General features: G+C 59.0%; 1 protein-coding gene across 11 annotated transcripts in view; it reads right to left on the bottom strand.

Moving 5' to 3' along the window:
• ZMIZ1 (zinc finger MIZ-type containing 1) overlaps positions 1 to 18,243 on the bottom strand; it is a 231,746-nt gene that overhangs the window by 11,479 nt on the left and 202,024 nt on the right. For 10 of the 11 annotated variants that reach the window (XM_046026215.1, XM_046026223.1, XM_046026219.1 and 7 more), the window contains 11 exons: positions 13,230 to 13,344; positions 12,060 to 12,277; positions 11,427 to 11,625; positions 10,202 to 10,492; positions 7,230 to 7,412; positions 5,972 to 6,049; positions 5,322 to 5,496; positions 4,574 to 4,715; positions 2,907 to 3,117; positions 1,682 to 1,787; positions 598 to 758 (listed from right to left, as the gene is read on the bottom strand). In XM_046026215.1, the coding sequence (XP_045882171.1) occupies positions 598 to 758; positions 1,682 to 1,787; positions 2,907 to 3,117; positions 4,574 to 4,715; positions 5,322 to 5,496; positions 5,972 to 6,049; positions 7,230 to 7,412; positions 10,202 to 10,492; positions 11,427 to 11,625; positions 12,060 to 12,277; positions 13,230 to 13,344 (1,879 nt within the window). The remainder of the gene's footprint in view (positions 1 to 597; positions 759 to 1,681; positions 1,788 to 2,906; positions 3,118 to 4,573; positions 4,716 to 5,321; positions 5,497 to 5,971; positions 6,050 to 7,229; positions 7,413 to 10,201; positions 10,493 to 11,426; positions 11,626 to 12,059; positions 12,278 to 13,229; positions 13,345 to 18,243) is intronic. The other variant, XM_046026222.1, reaches the window with a different exon arrangement.

Here is an 18,243-nt window from a genome sequence, read left to right as displayed (position 1 = left end):
ACCTCCCCATCAGCCCAGCCCCGGCACCCAGAACACATCCGGTCTGGTTCATCAACGTGTGTCAGACAAATCGAGAGCCCAGATTCTTTGTGCCCACACTCTTCTCCCAGAGGGAAGCTCCTGCCCCACCACGAAGCTCCTCATCCCCTCTTCTAGGATTCCTTCCTGAGCAGCTCCCCTATCCAAGGGAATCCCACCCACCCGAGCCGCCCACATTTGCACAGTGCTCTACTGGAGCAAACCAGATGGTGAAAGTCACTTGTTCCCTGGCCACTCCCTGAGCACCCGCTGGAGGCAAGTTCCCGGGACACGGCAATGATCAGGCAGAAGTGTCCCTACTCTTGGGCTCCAAACCAGCTGTGGCCGTACGTGCAGAACTTTCAGCTGACACCTGACCTCTGTCAGGACAGGGACTAAGTCGGTTCTGCGGCCCCCTGGGAACCAAGCCCTGGGCAGACGGAGAAGATGCTCCAAGGACAAACGACGGCGGGATGGGTGAATACGATCGGGTGCCGATGGCCACAGGGCGCTCTGGGGATCAGAGCCAGAGCATCCCAGCAGGACGCCCCACACCCCGCTCCCCCCGGGAACCCTCACCTGGACATGCTTGCAGTCATGGCCTCGAGCAGGCAGTTGGATGCGCCGGAATGTGATGGGGCACTTCAGAGACACCTTGATGGCCGTCTGCTCCACGCCATCCTCCCCGTTGAGGGTCGTGTTGCCCGACGAGGCAGCCACGCTGCTGAAATTCCGCTTGACTGTGGGGCAGGAGGCACAAGTGGATGTGGGAGACAGGGCTGTCCCTCCTGGGGCTGGGACACAGCCTGCTTCTTCACTGCCCCGAAGACTCTGGGAGGCCCCGGGAATAAGCGGTGCAGCCCGGCCTGACTGGAGGGGAGGCTTGGCCCTCCGGGCACCCTGGGCCACCCAGCACTCTGGGATGGCAGTGTGGGAGACATGTGTCCCTAGAGGTCACCATGTCAGCTCCCCAGTCTCTGTGGAACAGGCCCCGCCTTCCCTAGGAAGGGGGACTTCCTACCACAGGTGCAGAAACCCAGTCTGGCACGGCTCATGATTTTCTGGGTCAGGCACACTCGCTTCTGCAAGGGCGGAGATAGGAATGGACCCGTGCCTGGCAGGAACCAGGGGCTCATGAGGTCACGTGAAGAAGCAGAGTCAGAGGGAGGAGCCGCAGGGCACCTCCCAGCATGGTGCCCCTCACTAATGACCTGGGTGTTTGCTCCAAAGGACTGGACTCGGAATCAAATCCCTCTCTCTAGCTGTCAAGCTGGAGAGGCCAGTCGGGAAATTACCCCTGGGCCTCCCTTCTGCTGAAGATCCCCTTTGTCCAGTTCCTAGAGGTGATCTTCCAGGTGATCACCACTTCCAGGAAGCCTGCCTGGCCTGTCTACACCATGGTGTTTCCTTTTAATTTGCCTCACTCCCCTGTGCTGGGACCCTGCTTGTCCAGGCTAGACAGGTCTCACAGGCCATGCTACTCTGATCATCCCCATGGCTCCAGAAGGAGGGACATGAATTGAGGATGGGGACTGGTGCCAAGGGACACTTGGGCCCTGTGGTTTGTGCACAGAGCCCAAGGTGGGTCCTGGATGGATGATGGACGTGGCTGGGTGACAAACAGGCTATGGCTGGGTCTGGCTCCCGGTGCCCCCACACTCACTTTTTGTGATACAGTGCTCGGCTGGCAGGAGGCGCTTCTTCAGGAGGCCTTGCAGCACTGAGCGCACGGAGGGCCGGTGGACCAGCTGCAGCACGAAGAGGTGGGACTGCCAGGAAAAGAGTGTGGGCTCAGTCCCCGCCCCATGGTCCCCCTATGCCTCCCTGCGGTCTCAACTTATGCCCCAAGGCCCCTGAAGGCCAAGCACAGGAAAGGGCCCGTGATCCATAGTGATGCCTCTCTAGAATAGGTTCACGTTGAGGCCCCGGATGTGTCCTGGGACTGGTGAGGCTGGAGATCCAGGCAGGGGTCACCCCTTGGGACAGTTGCCTGGGGCCTGGGATGACACTGAAACACACCTGGCATCAGGTTATGGGACACCTGGCATCAGGACTGGAGCTGGCCTCACTTCCTGACCTCACCCAGCACTGCCCCCCATCATGTGTTCTCCACCATTCCTGACACAGAGTGTCATCCCTGTTTTCACTCCTCCAGGAAACCTCCCGGGATTGTACACCCTCGCGAGCCCCTCCAGGCTCTTGATTCTGTGACTCCTGTCTCTAGGTAGCCTTGGTGTCCCTATGCTTGTAAGGGCAGGATCAGTGATTCTCCTTCTCCCGTGTCCCCCACAGAGGCCAGCAGAGTGGGGTAGGCAATCTACTTCCCCCCACGTCCCTGAGCAAGCCCTATGTGCAAGCCCTGATCTCTGGGGGGTAGGAGAGTGGCTCAGATGGGGTCCCAGAGCAGGTCACAGATTGGATGGACATATATACACTTGATTCTGAGACAGCAGGGTTGGGTGAAGAAGTGAGAAAGTTAACTCCAGACTTGATGGAGTTGGGTCTGGGTCAAAGGTTGATTAGAATATAAACATTTCTTGTGAATGAAGCCAGAACAGTGCCTGGCTTCAAGGCACACAGACCTCCACCAGCAGAAGACAGTAGTGGGCACCGGGAGGTGTCTGGGAGGAGGGGCCCGCCAGAGGAAGTGGAGGCAGGTGTGTGGACAGCATGGGGGCTGTGGCAAGAGAGTGGGAAAGGCCACCTCTATGGCCAGAGGCCGGTGGCTCTGAAGGTTATCCCACAGCCCTAAGGGACTGCCGCACATGTGCGGAGGCATGTTGCTGAAAGGTCACTTCAGTGGCTACAGGGATGGGGACAGAGCGGCGAGGACACGGCCGCGCCCCAGAGGGACACTCCCCACGCCACGCCCCCGCCCGCACACTCACGCAGCAGCAGGCCGTGACGGTGATCTGGATGGTGTTGCGGCCCGGCTGGCACACGTGCTTGAGGTGCAGGGGCTTGTGGGAGGTCTTGTTGTCGCCACGCTCGATGGTGAGGGGCGTGGCGTTGACGCTGACCTGCACCGAGGCCGGCCAGTTGGTGTTCATCTGCCGGTCCTCGTGGTGGTAGCACTTGAACTGCAGCTCCAGGTCAGACCTGAGGGGCGGGGCAGGGCTCAGATGGTGCTGCCCATGGCCTCGGTGACCTGGCCACAGCCGAGGTGCTCGGGACCGCACGTCCTCCGTTGTGACCGCTGCCATCAAATTCCTGCACTCTCCTCTCCACCCTGGACAGCCCCTCTCCCCACATCCCTGGTCAAAAGCCCTCCCAGCCACCCATGCTCCCCTATACTGTTGACTCTAGCCACACCCCACAGCTCTGCTGGTCTCCCCCAGACCCCTCCCTATCAGGGTGACTGCCACTCCCCCAGGACAGAGACAGAGGGACAGAAAGGACAGACGCTGATGTGACCAGACCAGCTGGGAGGCTGATTATGCCCAACCCAGACTCCAGCTGGGAGAAGCACCCAGGCCTGGGCTGCATCTGATTCAGTTCCCTGCTGGGTGCCAGACATACAGCACAGAAGATCCTTGTGAACCCAGGAGCGACCACGTACGTGTGGAAACCACGCTGGCCCGGGCCACGGGACGCCTCCCAGGCGAGGGCACTGGGGTAAGGACAGACGGGTGAGCAGAGCCTCTGCACAGGGGTCTCTCCACCCTCCTGCCTGAGCACCTGAGCTCCTGGGCCCCTCCACCCACCCCAGCTCTGTCTGCAGCCCCTGCCGAAACCTGCCTGGCATTGAGCAAGCTGTGTGGATGTGCCCAGTGCATACTCATCTTGTGCCTTTCAGCTGCCCACTGTTGGGCAGCTGAGAGACTCTGGTTACAGTGGTGGCAGGCCAGTGTGAGTCCTGCCTGAGGAAGAAGGACTGAGAGTGAGGACACCAATGGGTTCTGGCATCCAGGAGAACTGGGCCTGAGTCCCAGCTCTGCTGCTTGCCAGGAGAACTCCCTGTTCAACTTCTCTAGCCTCACTGTCAATGGGAAAAGCACGGCCCACTGACAAGATCAAGAGAGGTCAGGTGTAGAAGGCAGAGAACACAGGGCGTGGCCTAGCCAGGGACCTTCAACCCTTGCCCTCTGGTGTGTCTGGATGTCTGAGCAGTGGCCTGGCTCAGTGGCCACCGCTGGCAAAGCGTAGGGGTTACTGGTCTTGCTCAACCCAGCCTCATCCCTCTACATTCTTGCTCTAGCCACAGGCCATGTTCAGGTTCCTCTTGCCAGTGGTCTTTGGGTCTTGATGGTCTTTGGTTCTAAGCTAGCCACCTTTTCGACTGGGAAATCATCCCTGACCATTCCCTCAGGCCTACGGTGAGCCAAAGCTGCTCCCTGCCCTCAGGCCACTATACCTGCCAAGGCCTGCCTGCAGGTTCCCCACGGCATCCCCCAGACCCTGCCCAGAGCGGGGCCCAGTCAGTGAGGCCGAGCAGGTGAAGGCAGCAGGCAGAGGCTGCTACTGCTCGCTCAGGGCAATGCCTGGGCCAGGGAGGTCACCAGCAGAGGCCTCTCCCCCTCGCAACTTGGGCCTGGGCCCCCAGCACGACACTCACCTCCACATCAGCGTCTGGTGGACTGTGGGCCGCAGGTGAAAGACGTGGTTGCTGACGGCCAGGTTGTGCTCGAGGCGGAAGGGCTCCAGCACCACGCCATCCCGCACCGGGAACGTGAGCCTCAGCTCGTCGTTGTGGTTGGCTGGGCAGGAGAGCCGTGGATGAGCTGCACGCCCGTGCCACCGTGGGCGCGGAGAAGTGCGGGCTCGGGGGTGGCGGGTGGAGCTCGCGGTCCCACATGACACACACTCCTGACTGCGTGCTCCTGGGACCACTCAGGTGTGTGTGTAAACACGGCCAGAGAAGCTGGGACCGCGCAGGTGTGTGTGTAAACATGGCCACAGAAACTGGGCTATCAGCCTGCGTGCACACCAGGGAGCCCATTGCTTTTCTCAGTCCACCCCACCCCATCCCCACAGTCCCTGCATCTCTTGTTCCCCTCATCTTGGCTCTACTCCCCTCTGGGCCCACCTACCCCCTCTTCTGAAAGCCCCAGGCTCCTCCACCCAGCCCATCTCCATGGCTGGAAGCTACTTTTGTTCCCCGCCTCCAGGGGCTCAGGGCTGTGGGTGACCCAGATCCACCCCAAATTTCCCTTGCGGGTAGGGCTTACCGCTTCCAAGCCCTTCTGCCCTTTCCACATGCCCAGCCCCCATAGGCAGTGCAACTTACAAGCCCCCTGGCTCCTGGCCCTCTGTAGGGCCCTACAGGGAGCTGGCCAGACAGAGGGAGGAGATGGGGCACTCACCTGGGGGTGGCGGCAGAGCGCTCATATTTGGCTTGATGTCAGGTGGGAAGGGTGGTTTAACGTCTTGGCTGGGGGACAGGTACGGGGGGATGCTGCTCCCGGGGGTCATGGGGGGTGTGGGGTTCCCTGGAACAGGTGAGTGGGGGTAATTTGCCACAGGAACTGGCCTGGGAGGCTAGAGGGAAAGAGAAACCACACATAGGTTATGGGGTCACAGGGATGGGAGCGACTATGGCTATGGATGTACACCCTACCCACCCTGTAGTCCTGGGGCTGTGGTCCCTGCTCCCCAGAAGGCGGAGAGCCAGTCCCCCTGGAAATCCCTCCATCCATCCCGGCCAGCACTCAGGTCTCTGGCTGCCTACATCACCACTCCAGGCCACACTGTCTACCCCTAGCCCAGCGCGGTCCTTAGATGGAGCTGGGCCTGCAGGAACCTGGGAAATTGGATCCCTAGGAGCCCCTTTCCTTTCTGCTCTCAGTCCTTACTCATCCCTGCCCTACCTGCCTGGACCTGTGGCTTCTGTCTGGGCATCACTGTGCCCAGCAGCTGACGACTAGGGAGTGCAGCCCCACCCATGGGCATCAGGTGGGAATGGCCAGGCCCCTTTGACATACAAATACACCTTTAGATAAAAAGTGGAACGTACCCTGTTGACGTTCCCTTGGCTGTAGTTACTGTAGCTGCTTCCCGAGAAGGTGTTATTTTGTCCATTAAATTGCTCTGGCTGTTAATGCAAGACACATGATGCGGTGAGAGTGGAAGGCGGAGAAGCTACCAGAAGCCTGCTTTCTCTCCCGGTATGAAAACTGGCCAGGAGTACAATACAGGGATGCTGACGAGGCCCATCCAGTGCTGGCGTGCGGAGTGGGACCCCAAGGGGTAGAGCAGGTACCCCCTCCCCATCCCGGAACAGAATTTCATCTCTCTCTGCCCACAGCTAGTGATACAGCAAGAGTCCGCAAAAACAGAAACACCCGGAATGAAGAGTTGGAGCGGTGGCTGGGTGGTCATGGAAGTTAGCATGCTTCCTGGGCAAATACATGTCAAGTGTGTCCAGAGTCATCTGCGCTCCTGAGAACGAACTTTATGATGCCAAAGAAGGAAAAAGCTAGATGCCTGGAAAGATTCATCACGGTGTTACTTTGAAAGTGAAGAATCAAAAACAACGCAACCGTCAGACAGGAAGGGAAAGATAAAATACAGTGTGGCTTAGATCCACAGAAGGTGAGGCACCCTAAAAAACTGAGAGCCGCAGAGACTCTGTAACAGTAAGTAACTGATTTCACATTAAGCAAAAGAAACAGATTCAAACTGACAACCTTAATAATAACTATGTAACATGCTGATGCCCACGGGCCATAGGGGAAAAAGGTTTAGAATTTAGTATTAATATAACCAGATGAATGCTATTAAAAACAAAACAAAACAAAACAGTTATTTCCAGGGTACCGAGGTGGCTCAGTCGTGGGGTGTCTGCCTTCAGCTTAAGCCATGATCCCAGGGTTGTGGGATCGAGACCCATGTCAGGCTCCCTGCTCAGCAGGAAGCCTGCTTCTCCCTCTCTCACTCCCCCTGCTTGTGTTCCCTCTCTCGCTGTCTTTCTCAAATGAATAAATACAACCTTTAAAAAAATAAAAAACCCCCGTGCTTCCTTTATGATCATCGGTGCATGCTGTGAACAGCAACAGGGAAGGGGAAAGCCCTTGTCTGAGCCCCATGAGAACAGGAACCAAAAGAAGCCAGCCTGACATTTTGGCCATGGCTCTGAGCTCTCAAGGACACATCGGGAAATCTCTGCCTGCCCCCTGGTGACACACAGGACACACAGGACCAAGATGACCCAGCTGGGGGCAGGGATATGAGGTGGAGATGAAGGAAAGGGCCGGTGGGGTGGTGGGACTCACCTTGTAATACTGCCCCATGCTGACCGTGGGGGGCGGGTACTGCCCGGTGCTCGGCTGGCTGGGCATCCTCTGCCCGGGGTAGTTGGGAGAGGTGAGCGGCCGTGGGGGGTTGGGGGTGGGGTACTGGCCTGGCTGGGTGGGGAACTGGCTGTTTGGTCCGTATTGCTGGTTTCCATAGTTGGGCTGTGGCAACGGACAGAGGAGAGGAGAAAGGCTGTCAGTGTTGTGGAGCCAAGCCACTTACCAGAAGGCCTGGAGCACCCTGGCCCACACCTTCACCCCTGCCCTTTACCACAAACTGCCTCCGCCACTCAGAGGGGGGTGGCAGCACAGAGGCTGTCCGAGCCCCCTGCTACCCTTACGTCTGGCGACACGACATTCTGTCCGTCTGGCTTGAGGACCACCTCCCTGTGAGCAGCCTTCTCCAAGTACCCCGCTTTCAGAGACTCTCATTCATCCCATTAGGAAGGGGCTCAATTCTAAAGCCCCTTTTCTGTCTCTCCCAGCGCCTGGTCTGTGGCAGGGGAACGCAGACAACGGGGTGTGCTTCCGGAAAGGGGACCCCCTCAACCCCTGCATTCGGAGGCTGAATATGGGGAGCCCCGGCTCCATACCCCACACTGAACAGCACACACGACTGTTCAGTTCTGGGCCATGTGTGCAGAGGTCGAGAGAAGCAGGCTTGTGGGGGGGGGGTCCAGACAACCCTCTCAAGACAGGCAAGAGAGAGACGAGGAGGCAGCTCAAGGGAGGGGCAGGACCCCTGTCCTCGAGGATCTACGAGGTGACCGCTGACACGCCGATGTCCACCCCTGCAGCCGCCTCCCCCCTCCGTAAGATGAGGGGACCCTCAGGGCCGCCTGCCACCCAGACACTCCAGGCCATGACATCCCGCTAGGTTGGTGGTTTCTCCTCCCGGTCTGTTCAAACTCCTTATCTACTTAAACTGTCTCTCTTGCCTCTAGGCTCAGAGGTCCTGGCTGTGTCCCGGTGTCTGGCAAAGAGCAGACCCTCCATAAAAACTTGGCTCAGCAAATGAAAGCAGAGTCCAGAGTTCAGCGGCAGAGGGTGGGGGGTATCTTGTGCCGGTGCTGAGGACCTCTGCCACTCACACTGCAGCGACAGGGGTGGCTGCTGTGGGTGACAGTGTGGTTCCTGTCCTGCACTGGAGGAGCAAAGGTGGAGGGGAGCCTGCCCATCAGGCCGCCGAAGAGGAGTCCTGTGCGGGACCAGCCAACTTGACACCTGCCCCAGCGTTCCGACGGTTCAGAGATTCTAGAAGCATTGAAGGGTGACGCCCGCCTTCTCAGACAGGGTCAGGCTACACGGGCTGGGATCACGCAGTGTCCCAGCCCAGTGCCAGGCATTTTGTAACTGGGGAGCATCAGCGTTCCATGAAGAGGATGACTGAGTGGAAATAATTCAAAGCTTCTGGTGTGTGCCTTCACAGGTGCAGGTGGACATCAGGGCGAGGACTGAGACTTTCTCTGCCTTTCCTTTCCTGGGATCACCTCCTTAGGGGCTGCCAGTCCCAAAGCTGGATCTGCAGATGGCATCGCTGGCCCAGCCAACAGGGACGCTGGGAGTCTGAGCACAGAGGGGCTGAAAGGGGTCCAGAACTCCTGTGGGGACTATGTGTGGCAGTGAGGCCAGGAGTTTGAGCATCCCCCACCCAAGGACAGCCAGGACCTCCAGAGCACTGTCCTCTGGCTGGTGCCTCCTGGTGGCCTCGGTGCCACCCAGGAGTGTCTGGGCTTGAGCCAGGCTCCCTGTGTTTGAGGAGGTCCCTGAACTCTCCCCTTCTGGACTCAGGACACCTCCAACAATGGTCAAGCCTGAGCTAGGGGGAATGCTGAGGGAATCACACAGACCTTCGAGGAACTTAAGCTCTGGTCTCTAAACCCACCGCAAGGCCAACCTGAAGGCCACAGTTCGGAGGCCAGTGGGGTGGGGGTGGGGGGGAGCCAGTCTCAGAACGGGCAGCAAGCAGAGAGCTGTGGCAGAGACGGCTCAGCAAGAAGCTTTGCCTAGTTAAGGAACCAAGGCAGGCTTCCTGAGGAGCACGCACTGGGCCAGGATTCTAGGGTCCCTGTGTCTTTTGCAGGTGAACTAAAGCCTTACTTAGAGAGGCCATTGGCTGCCAGCTTTTCCCACTGCTCACTGAAGGCCCTATGACACCACCTCCAGGAAGTCCTCTTTCTCTGACCTCACATTTAATTCCGGATACCCCCTGTGTGTCACCTCCTTATGGGCTCCTGCTTAGACAGGTTTCTAGGAAGGTGACCCCCTTTCCTGCGAGTCTCATTTGCCAGTGGATGGGTTTGGGTTTTACTTCCTTAAATCTTCACCTTTCCCTTGACTGAGCTGGCTGGGCAGCCAGTGAGGCAGCGTTCCTCCTGAAAGAGCAGCTGACAGTTGGCCGAGAAGAGCCCTAAGAAGCACGCTCTGCCTTCCAGTCACTTCTTTGACATGCACAGCCTTTAGATATCTACAGACTTTTATTCCCTCTCTCACTCTTGCAAGTAAGAAGCCCTCATGTGCAGGTGAGGAACGTGGACCCAAGGAGGCTTGTGTCACCCGGCTAGTGTCTGTGCCAAGACAAAACACCACGCCAACCGCAGCTGCTGCTGCCCGTGCCGGCCCCCAGCCAAGTGCTTCCTGTCCAACTCCTCATTCACATCTCCCAAGCGACCCCAGGAGGTGGGCTGGATGGGCACCATCTTTTACAAATGAAAAACCAAGACTCCAGCAGGGAACATGACTTGATCAAGGGCTTCCAGCTGGGAAATGGCAGAGCTGGTCTCCAAGCCAGAAGCCTGATTCCTCTGTCCTAAGGCTCAGACTTTTGGTCCAGGTTTGGTGCTGGTCAGTTCCTGCCCTTTCCAAGGTCCTGCCCACAGCCCATCTGTTTTCAAGCCCTGGGTCCTCCCCACCTCCCACCCTGACGACCACCTGCCTGCTGTCACACTCACCTCTCCTGGGTATGGCCTCTTTATGCTCTGAATGGGAAGGGACTGGGGCCGGGGGCCCGGGTAGGTCTGCTGGGGCATCCGCTGCCCGTGCGTGCCAAAGGGGCTGATGCCGGGCGGCCGGGGCTGGTTCATGCCCATGGGAGGGCCGCTCATCCCCGAGGGTGTCATGCCAGCCGCCATGCTTGCGGGGTTCATGCTGCCCCCCATGGAGGCAGGCCCCCGCGGCCCGGGCTGGTTCATGAATTGGCTGTTATACGCCTGGGTGGGACCCATCTGGAAAGAGGAACAGACCTTCAACGGGAGAAGAAGAAAAAAAAAAGAATAAAATGCCACATGCATTGAAAGTGCAGGGAGGGAAGGGTGGGGGAGGTGGGAGGCTCTGGGTCGGGGGCCACTTTTCTGTGTGGTTGCAGCTGGTGACCAGGTCCCAAGGGATGTCAGGCCTCTTGGGCTCACCACTGCCCTCTGCAGGCCGCACAGGAAAGATGCAGCCCAAGGGGTGTTACGGGGTGGGGTGCAGTCACTCCAGAGAGCAGGCAGCATTTCCAGGGAGGCAGGCAGGGAATGGGAAAGAAGGTGCAGAGGTGGGGAGGGGCATGGGAGGATGGAGGGGGATGAGGATGGAGGCAGGAGCCCCTTTCCTGGAAGCCCTGGCCCCGCCCTCGGCCAGTGGAGACAGGCCCTCCATCCATAAAGTCTGAGGCAATCCCAGCTCCCACCTCTGCCCACCTGCCCTGCTGTCCCCTTCCTACAAGCCCCATCTCCTGTCCCGTCCTCCGTTCCTTTGGGGAACCCTCTCTCCTCTCACCCCACCAGTCCTGAAGGTCAGGGGAGCAGAAATGGGACCTGGGCTCAATCCACAGATGGGATGACTAAGAGTATATGGTCTTCAGAAGCCACCATGGGGACACACTGGTGACAAGGCATTTTAGGCACTGAGCCCGCTCTTTGGTGAGCAGGCATCCAGAGGGCGATAAAGAATGTCCTTCCCCATTCGCAGACACGCACGAACCACAAACCCACGCAGAATAAACACAAGCACCCAGACGGCCTCCCCACCACACCCAACCACGCTGACACACCCACGTCCTAACACACACCCGTCCCCATGCCTCCAAGGAAACCCAGACACACCCTGACACCATCAGCATTTCCAGGACACACGGCATCAACACCCCAACTCTGCTGGGGGGCAAGGCTGGACCAGGACTAGTGGGGCCCTTACCGGTCCATACTGGTTTATATCCTTGTTCTGGGTCTCCTGCAAGGCTGCCACAGTGGCCGTGGCTGTGGCCGTGGCCGTGGCCGCTGCTGCCGCCACCGCAGCTGCTGCGGCAGCAGCCGCGGGCTGAGTGAAGTCAGCGGGCGGCCTGGTGTGCGGAGGGATGCCCATGCCTGCGGGGGCATTAGGACCCCCAGGGTAACTGCAAGGAGAAGAAGGGGAGACTTAGACACTGCCTGAATCTAGAGATGCACCCACTGTAAGCCCTGGGCTGGGAGGCTGGGAGGGAGAAGGCGGATCCTTTCATGACCTCCTGCCCCGGGCTCACAGACGGGGAGGCGTCTGGACGCCGAACCCAAATGGGGGAGAGGAGCCTCCTGTGGGTTGGCAGCCCTTCGTGCCCCTTGGCGACAGGCAAGTTGCTGTGTTCCCAAAGCCTTAGGTGGGGTCCGGCTTGCGTGGACCCTTCTGGGCATGAGATGACTGCATCTCACTGCCATGGGGAGCCCACCTTCTGGAGGAGGACATGGTGCCTCAAAAATCCCCGAGCACCTTGCCCACGGGCATTTTAACCTGACACTTGCTCCGGGACAGAGGGGAAGGGCAGGGCCAAAGCTGCTCCCCGGGGCTGCTCACCTGGCCCCAAAGCCCCCGCTGCCGGGGTAGTTGGGCCGGCCGTACATGCTCTGCTGGATGTAGGGCTGAGCAGGCCCAGCCTTGGCCGAGAACTGCTGCTGCTGCCCGGCAAACTGGGGGGAGTTGAGGCCGGGGTTGCTGGTGGTCATGCCGGATGCCATGGGGTTGCCGCCTGGATTCATGGGGTTGTTGGCATTGGCCATAGGGTTCCCAAGGACCTGTGGGCAGAGAGGTTGTCACCCAAGTGGTGCCCCAGGGGGCGTGGGCGCTGCTGAAATGGTACAATGGGGAGAGCAGAGGGAAAAGGGGAGAAAGTGGAGGCATGAATTGTCCCCAGACCATAAAAATGCTTCGAAGTGGGTAATGCAGCCTGGAAGCTGGCAGCGCAGGGGATAAGAACCCCGGCCTGTGATGGAACCAGGAGGGGCTGGTCCTGCCCTCCGTTGTAGGTGGAAGGAACTGGACTTTTCAGCCCTCCCCTGCCAAGGGGTTCGGATGCCCAGAGAACTGGGCCTCATCGTAGCCCTGGGGTGCTGCTCTGTCAGGGCGAAGAGAAGTCCAACCTGCCATCTCTGGAGGGCAGCAGGATCCTGAAGGTCAGGGTCCCTGTGGTCTGAAACTGCAGGGAAGCCTGGGGCTGCCCTCAGGGGTGGCCACCAGCCCCTAGCTGTGGCAGAGGCCGAGCAGACTGGACAAGAAGGCGTGGAGGAAAGAGGAAGGGGTGAGAGCAGAAGGGCGGGCTGGCCAGCGGGGTGGGGAGGGGTGTGTCACGAGGTGAAAGCTCACATTTTGCTGAAATCTATCCCAGGTTACCCAGGGTCAAAGACCCCAGACACTGGAGCTCTGAGACCAACAACACCCAAGAAGTTCTCCTATTTATCCAACCCAAGTAAACGTGGGCTAGGGAAGAACTCCCAGCTCTCCATCAGATGAATGTCATTCCCCCAGAAATGCCCTCAGATGGGGACAGTGGCCTAGGGGCCAGCTGCTGCCCTCCTGAGCAAGCATGGAGGGTAGCGGCGTGTCCACGGCTGAGTGTGCCCCAGGAGCTGGTCTTTCCAGCTGGGCAGTGCAAGGACAGCCAGCATGAGAGATGATGCAAAGGTCCCCACGCTCAAGGGACGGTCCTGCTGGGGAGAGGCTGCGGCTGGGGGCAGGACAGGCTCTTACCTGGCTCTGGGATGTGTTGGTCACTCCCCAAACCGTGGTGACCACAGAGAGGGAGCCGGGAGGCTGGTTGGTGTTCTGCTGCCAAGGGACAGAGTCATAGGGGAATGACCCATCACTGCAGAGGGAGACAGAAGAGGGATCCTCAGGGACTGCATATGAAGGAGGGACCCATCACCCCACTGTCCTCCACAGCTTCCAGTCAAACCCGGGTGACCCCCATCTCTGTCAGCTCTAGACCCCCTATGTCTGGCATGGGGTCTAATGCAAAACAGGCGTGCTTCACGCGGTGGCAGACCGTGCCAGTGACCAAGTCTCCCCCCATTGCTGTGGAGGTCCCACTCCCATGGCTGTCTGCCTCACCTTAGCCCAAAGTCCAAAGGAAGAAGACAGACCCCCAGGCCCCACCTGAGCTCCTCCTTCCACCATGCTCAGACTCGAAGTGTCTCTCCAGAAAGAGCTCTACTTCCCCCGTGCCAGCTTCCCCTCGGAACTTCCCAGTCCCTTCTCAGAAAACACCGGAAAGGCCCCAGTCTGAAGCTCGCCTCTTCCCCCTTCCTCCCGACACTCTGCAGCAGGTTGACCACCCAGCCCACCTGATCTGGCCTTCGGCAAGAGGTTCCTTACGTCACTCCTCCTTCCTGCCTCTGGATCACAGGTACAGGCCTGCCCGCCATGCTTCCTCCCCTGCTCACGCCCCAGTCGCCTGTGCACTTCCCCACCGAGCTAAGCTCCCTTAAACACCCAAGACGCTTTCCACAATCAAAGACCTTCAATGGCTCCCAGTGTCTACAAGGCCAAGTCCAAACTCACACACTTCAACATGATTTACCCTTCTGGCTAATCCCACCCTACCCTGCTTCCCGGCATGGCTCCCACCTCTGCCGGAGCACCGTCAGCCACGGCCCGTTGCCCTGTCTCCCTGCTAGGCCCAGAAGCACCCACCGTGTTTGGGGACATCTGAGAAGCCCCCAAACATCAGAAGCAAGGACTTATTAACCTTAGGCCCAACACTCTGCTCTGCACACAGTAAGTGCTCAATAATGGTTTCCTCTTAGTTCTTGTGGTGCAGGTGAAGAATGGCCCCAGAAGAGGGCAGGGGCTGTCAGAGTTACGGCATGAAGAAAGTGCTGGGGTCCCAGCCCTCAGGAGTGCTGAGCTGGGGCTGTCTCTGCATGGACTCCCTGCAACTCTCATGGAGAGGCAACCCCAGACAAGGCCCCCAAGGGGGGAGAAAACGCAGAGCACCCAGATGTGTTGTAGCCGCCCCACACGGCTTCCTGACAGCGGGGAGGCCTGCAGGGCAGCACTGCTGGGTACCAGGATGGGGGGTGGGTCTGGGGGAGGCTGGTGTGGGGGGAAGCACCTCATGCCCCGTCTGGCACAGGGAGTCAGCAGAAGGCAAAAGCAGAAGGCAAAAAAAAGCAGAAGGCTTGCTCACTCCTGGAGAACTCAGACTGTGGCCTAGCAGACAAGCCAGGCCCGGCCCTGGACGTGCTGTGAGCCAGCCCGGAGGTCAGGACTCAAGGGGAAGGCACTGTCCTGCGTAACAGGCAGGCAGCGGGGAGCCAGCGGGGGGCGGGGGGCTGAGTCTCGTGCCTGCTTCTTTCCAGGCAGAGCCCTCGGCAGCCAACGCAGTCACGGCAGGCAGGGTCCTGCAGGGGTGATCAGACTGGAAGGTGGGGCCGTGTCACTGTCCGCCCAGGCTTGCTCACCCCTTGCCCGGACACCCTCTCTGCCCAGCCAGTCCCTGGCTTCCTTCCTATCTCTGCTCAGAAGTCCTCTCGCTGGAGGGGCCTGCCCTGATCTCCTGGGGTAAGAGGCACCCCATCCCTTCCACTTCCTTTTTCTCCTGCCCTGTTTTGTTGTTGTTGTTGGGTTTGTTTGTTTGTTTGTTTGTTTTTTTGTACCCTGGGCATGAGTCCTGTCCCGTCCTAGCTCAGGGTCCAAATTCCCCTGCCTGTCTGCACTGAGTCCTCTCATCTGTCAAATGGGCATAGGAAGGACATTCCCCTACTCTGCTCTCAGAGTTTTTAAGCTGTGGGTCATGAAACACGACTGGGTCATGACATCAAACCAGCATGAGGGGAAAAAGAGGGAATTAAACAGAAAGCAGTTAAGGGTGAGCGCACAGTAAGACTAAATAACGTTCTGGTTGCTGGGGGGAGGGGGGTAGGGAGAGGATGGTTGGGTTATGGACATTGGGGAGGGTAAGTGCTCTGGTGAGTGCTGTGAAGTGTGTAAGCCTGATGATTCACAGACCTGTACCCCTGGGGCAAATAATACATTATATTTTAATTAAAAAAAAAGAATAAATAACGTTCCTCAGTGGCTTGATTTTATGCCTGAGTGTGTGGGCACCCTGGGTCACGGTGTACTGCGCGTATTTATTGTGGGTCTCAGTCAAGCCGGTCTGGACAACACAGGCCTTGGTAGTTTAAGTCTGATGTGGCTCAAAGAAGAATATGCAGCCAGAAATGTTTTCTCGGCTAGAAAGGGACACAGACTTGGGCATTACTCATGATTTCCAGAGGGAGAGGAGAGGCCCTCAGGAACCCAGACCTCCTGCCTGCCCCCTACTCATGTCAGCCAGACACAGCGTGGGCCAGTGAAAAGGAGGTGAGGCCCAGATGCACTGACCGCATCTGGGAAGGCTGCTTGGGAATCCAGGAGCCCAGAGAGCTCAGGAGGGGTGGAGAAGCCCAGGGAAGGAAGCTATGAGCCTGGTCCTGAGCACAGCTGGGCTGGAAGGACCTCCCTGGGAGAAATCACGAAGGACTGGTGTTCTACCTGGTCCTGGGCCTGGCACACCAGCAGCCTGAAGGAAAGCCCGGCCGGCTACAGTTTAGACCAAGAGAGAAGACCCCTAGACATGAGCTGTCCTGTGAGGCCCTCAACCTTGGTGTGCAGGACGGAACACAGGATCCTCAGCAACTTAACAGCATAAGTGTGAGTCTTCTCGGCCCCATAAGCTCCCAGCGACCGTCCAGGCTGATGTTCAGTTGGTGTCCTTTTAGAATGTGCCTGGCAGGCTCAGAAGGAAAGCCCTCTGGGAGCCCCTGGAGCCTGGCAGGGCCCCACCTGCACCTGGGGGAGGGGGGAGCGGGCAGCTGCTGCCTCACCCCCTCGGGTGGGGAGGCCCCGGCTCACCGGGATACTGCACAGGCCGACAAACCAGCCCCCGACTGCCCTACAGCTCCGTGGGTGGGCCTTGTGGGCGGAAACCAGCTCCTTCCTGTTTCGTCCCCTCCGCCCGAAACTTGGTGAGAAGCAAACTTAACCGTGGTTCCCAAACTCGGCATGCCCACCGTCTGGCTGGAAGGGGACCCCCAGAGTCCTGGGCCCATCCTGGGAGTGCTTGCGGGCGGCTAGGGACACGGCTGTGGGCCTGCACACGCACCCTGCTGCTACGGTGCCGTGCACACGTGGGGGCAGAGACAGGCACACGCGTGAAGGGGCGGTCTCAGGGACTTGCTCGCCCCCACTCGCACCTGCTGCAGAAGCAGAAGTGGCAGCCGCACCAACACGGCTGTGACTCATCTCCTGGGGAGACGGCTCCTGCTGTCGCGGGGAAGGCTCTCGCCCCCACAGGCCCATGGCAGTCGGCCCTGCCACCGCCTCTGCCCGGGCTCAGACACCACCACCAGGGGGGCGGGGGAGGGTGCTGCCCGGCTACAGCTCCCTGTGGACTCAAGGAAGGAGGACAAGCCCGGCTCCTGGGCCCTACCAAGGTGGGAGGGGGCCTAGGGTGATGAAGAGGAGGCCTAGGGGGCCTGTGGGGGAAGGGGGTGTCCTGAGGCCCTTCCTTCTACTGGCAAGTACTATTTGACCTGCAGATGAGGTCAGCCTGGGTCAGGGGTCCTGGCATTTTGGGACTGCCTGCTAGGAAACACTTCTCTCCCCTTCTCCATAGTGGGCTGTGGTTCAGAGGGAGGCCAGGGCGCTGGGATGTCAGCATCCCACTCTTAGTAATCCTGCCCAGCTCTGTGCACCCCCAGTGGGTACACCCCATCGTGCGCCACCCCAGAGCCCACTCTCATGCCGAAGCTGCAGCACGAGTGGCAGTCCCGTCCAGACAAAACCACCGCAAAAACACCAGTCCCCCCGGAGAGGCACCCGTGCCAGCAGCCACCTGTAATCTTGGCAGTGTTCTGCCTACCGAGCACCTCCTCACGGGGAGGCAGCTGCTTTCCCACTGCTGTGCCTCCTTAGTCTGGAACGCTTCCTCCTCACCCTCATCCTTAGTCTGGAATGCTTCCTCCTCACTCCTCACTCATCCTTCCCAGGCTCCTCTTCCAAAGGCCACCTCCTCCAGGAAGCCCTTGGGAAATTCACCGGCTTGAGCTCCACTTGTTCCTCACATTTACAGGGCCTGAGTGGGGGCCCATTGAGAGGCTGCCTTTCTCCTTCTGTCCCAGGAGTCCTGACTTAGGCTACCTGTACCTGGCATGATGTCTCCACACACCGACAGGACTCAGAAAGCCTTTGCTAACCAAAGTGCCAGACAGAAACACCGACGGACTCTCCATACCCTCCTCAGAAGGAAGCCTGAGAATGAGTAACTGTGTCCACTCATTAAACCTGACTGCTGACCACCCACAGTGCGCTTGTGACCCCACAGGCACTGGCTCCCAGCAACCAAGTCCCACCCTGAGGGGCACAGGGAAGCTAATGAAGCAGCTACTTGCTCTCTCTATGCCTCAGGGTCCTTGTCTGTAAAATGGGCCAATAACAGTATGTCTCTCAGAAGGCTGTCCGGAGGACTGAGTGAGCTCCCACGTGTAAGGCAACGTGAGCACAGGCCGCTTACCTCGGGCACCTAAAACTGGTGACTGCTGCTGTTGTCATGATTTACTGAGTGGCTTCTAGAAGCAAGGAACTAGGTGAAGGGACTTTCACCCAAGAACTCATTTCATCCCTTAAAGTGGGCTCAACTCAGACACATCTGTAGGAGCTGAGGGTCACAAGGTCCTGGAGCTTGTCAAGGGCAAGACTGCCAGGTGGGCTTGACCTCATC

This window comes from Meles meles, chromosome 13 (assembly GCF_922984935.1).
Source record: "Meles meles chromosome 13, mMelMel3.1 paternal haplotype, whole genome shotgun sequence".
NCBI classification, from domain to species: Eukaryota; Metazoa; Chordata; class Mammalia; order Carnivora; family Mustelidae; genus Meles; species Meles meles.
This window is presented reverse-complemented; position numbering and strand designations above follow the sequence as displayed.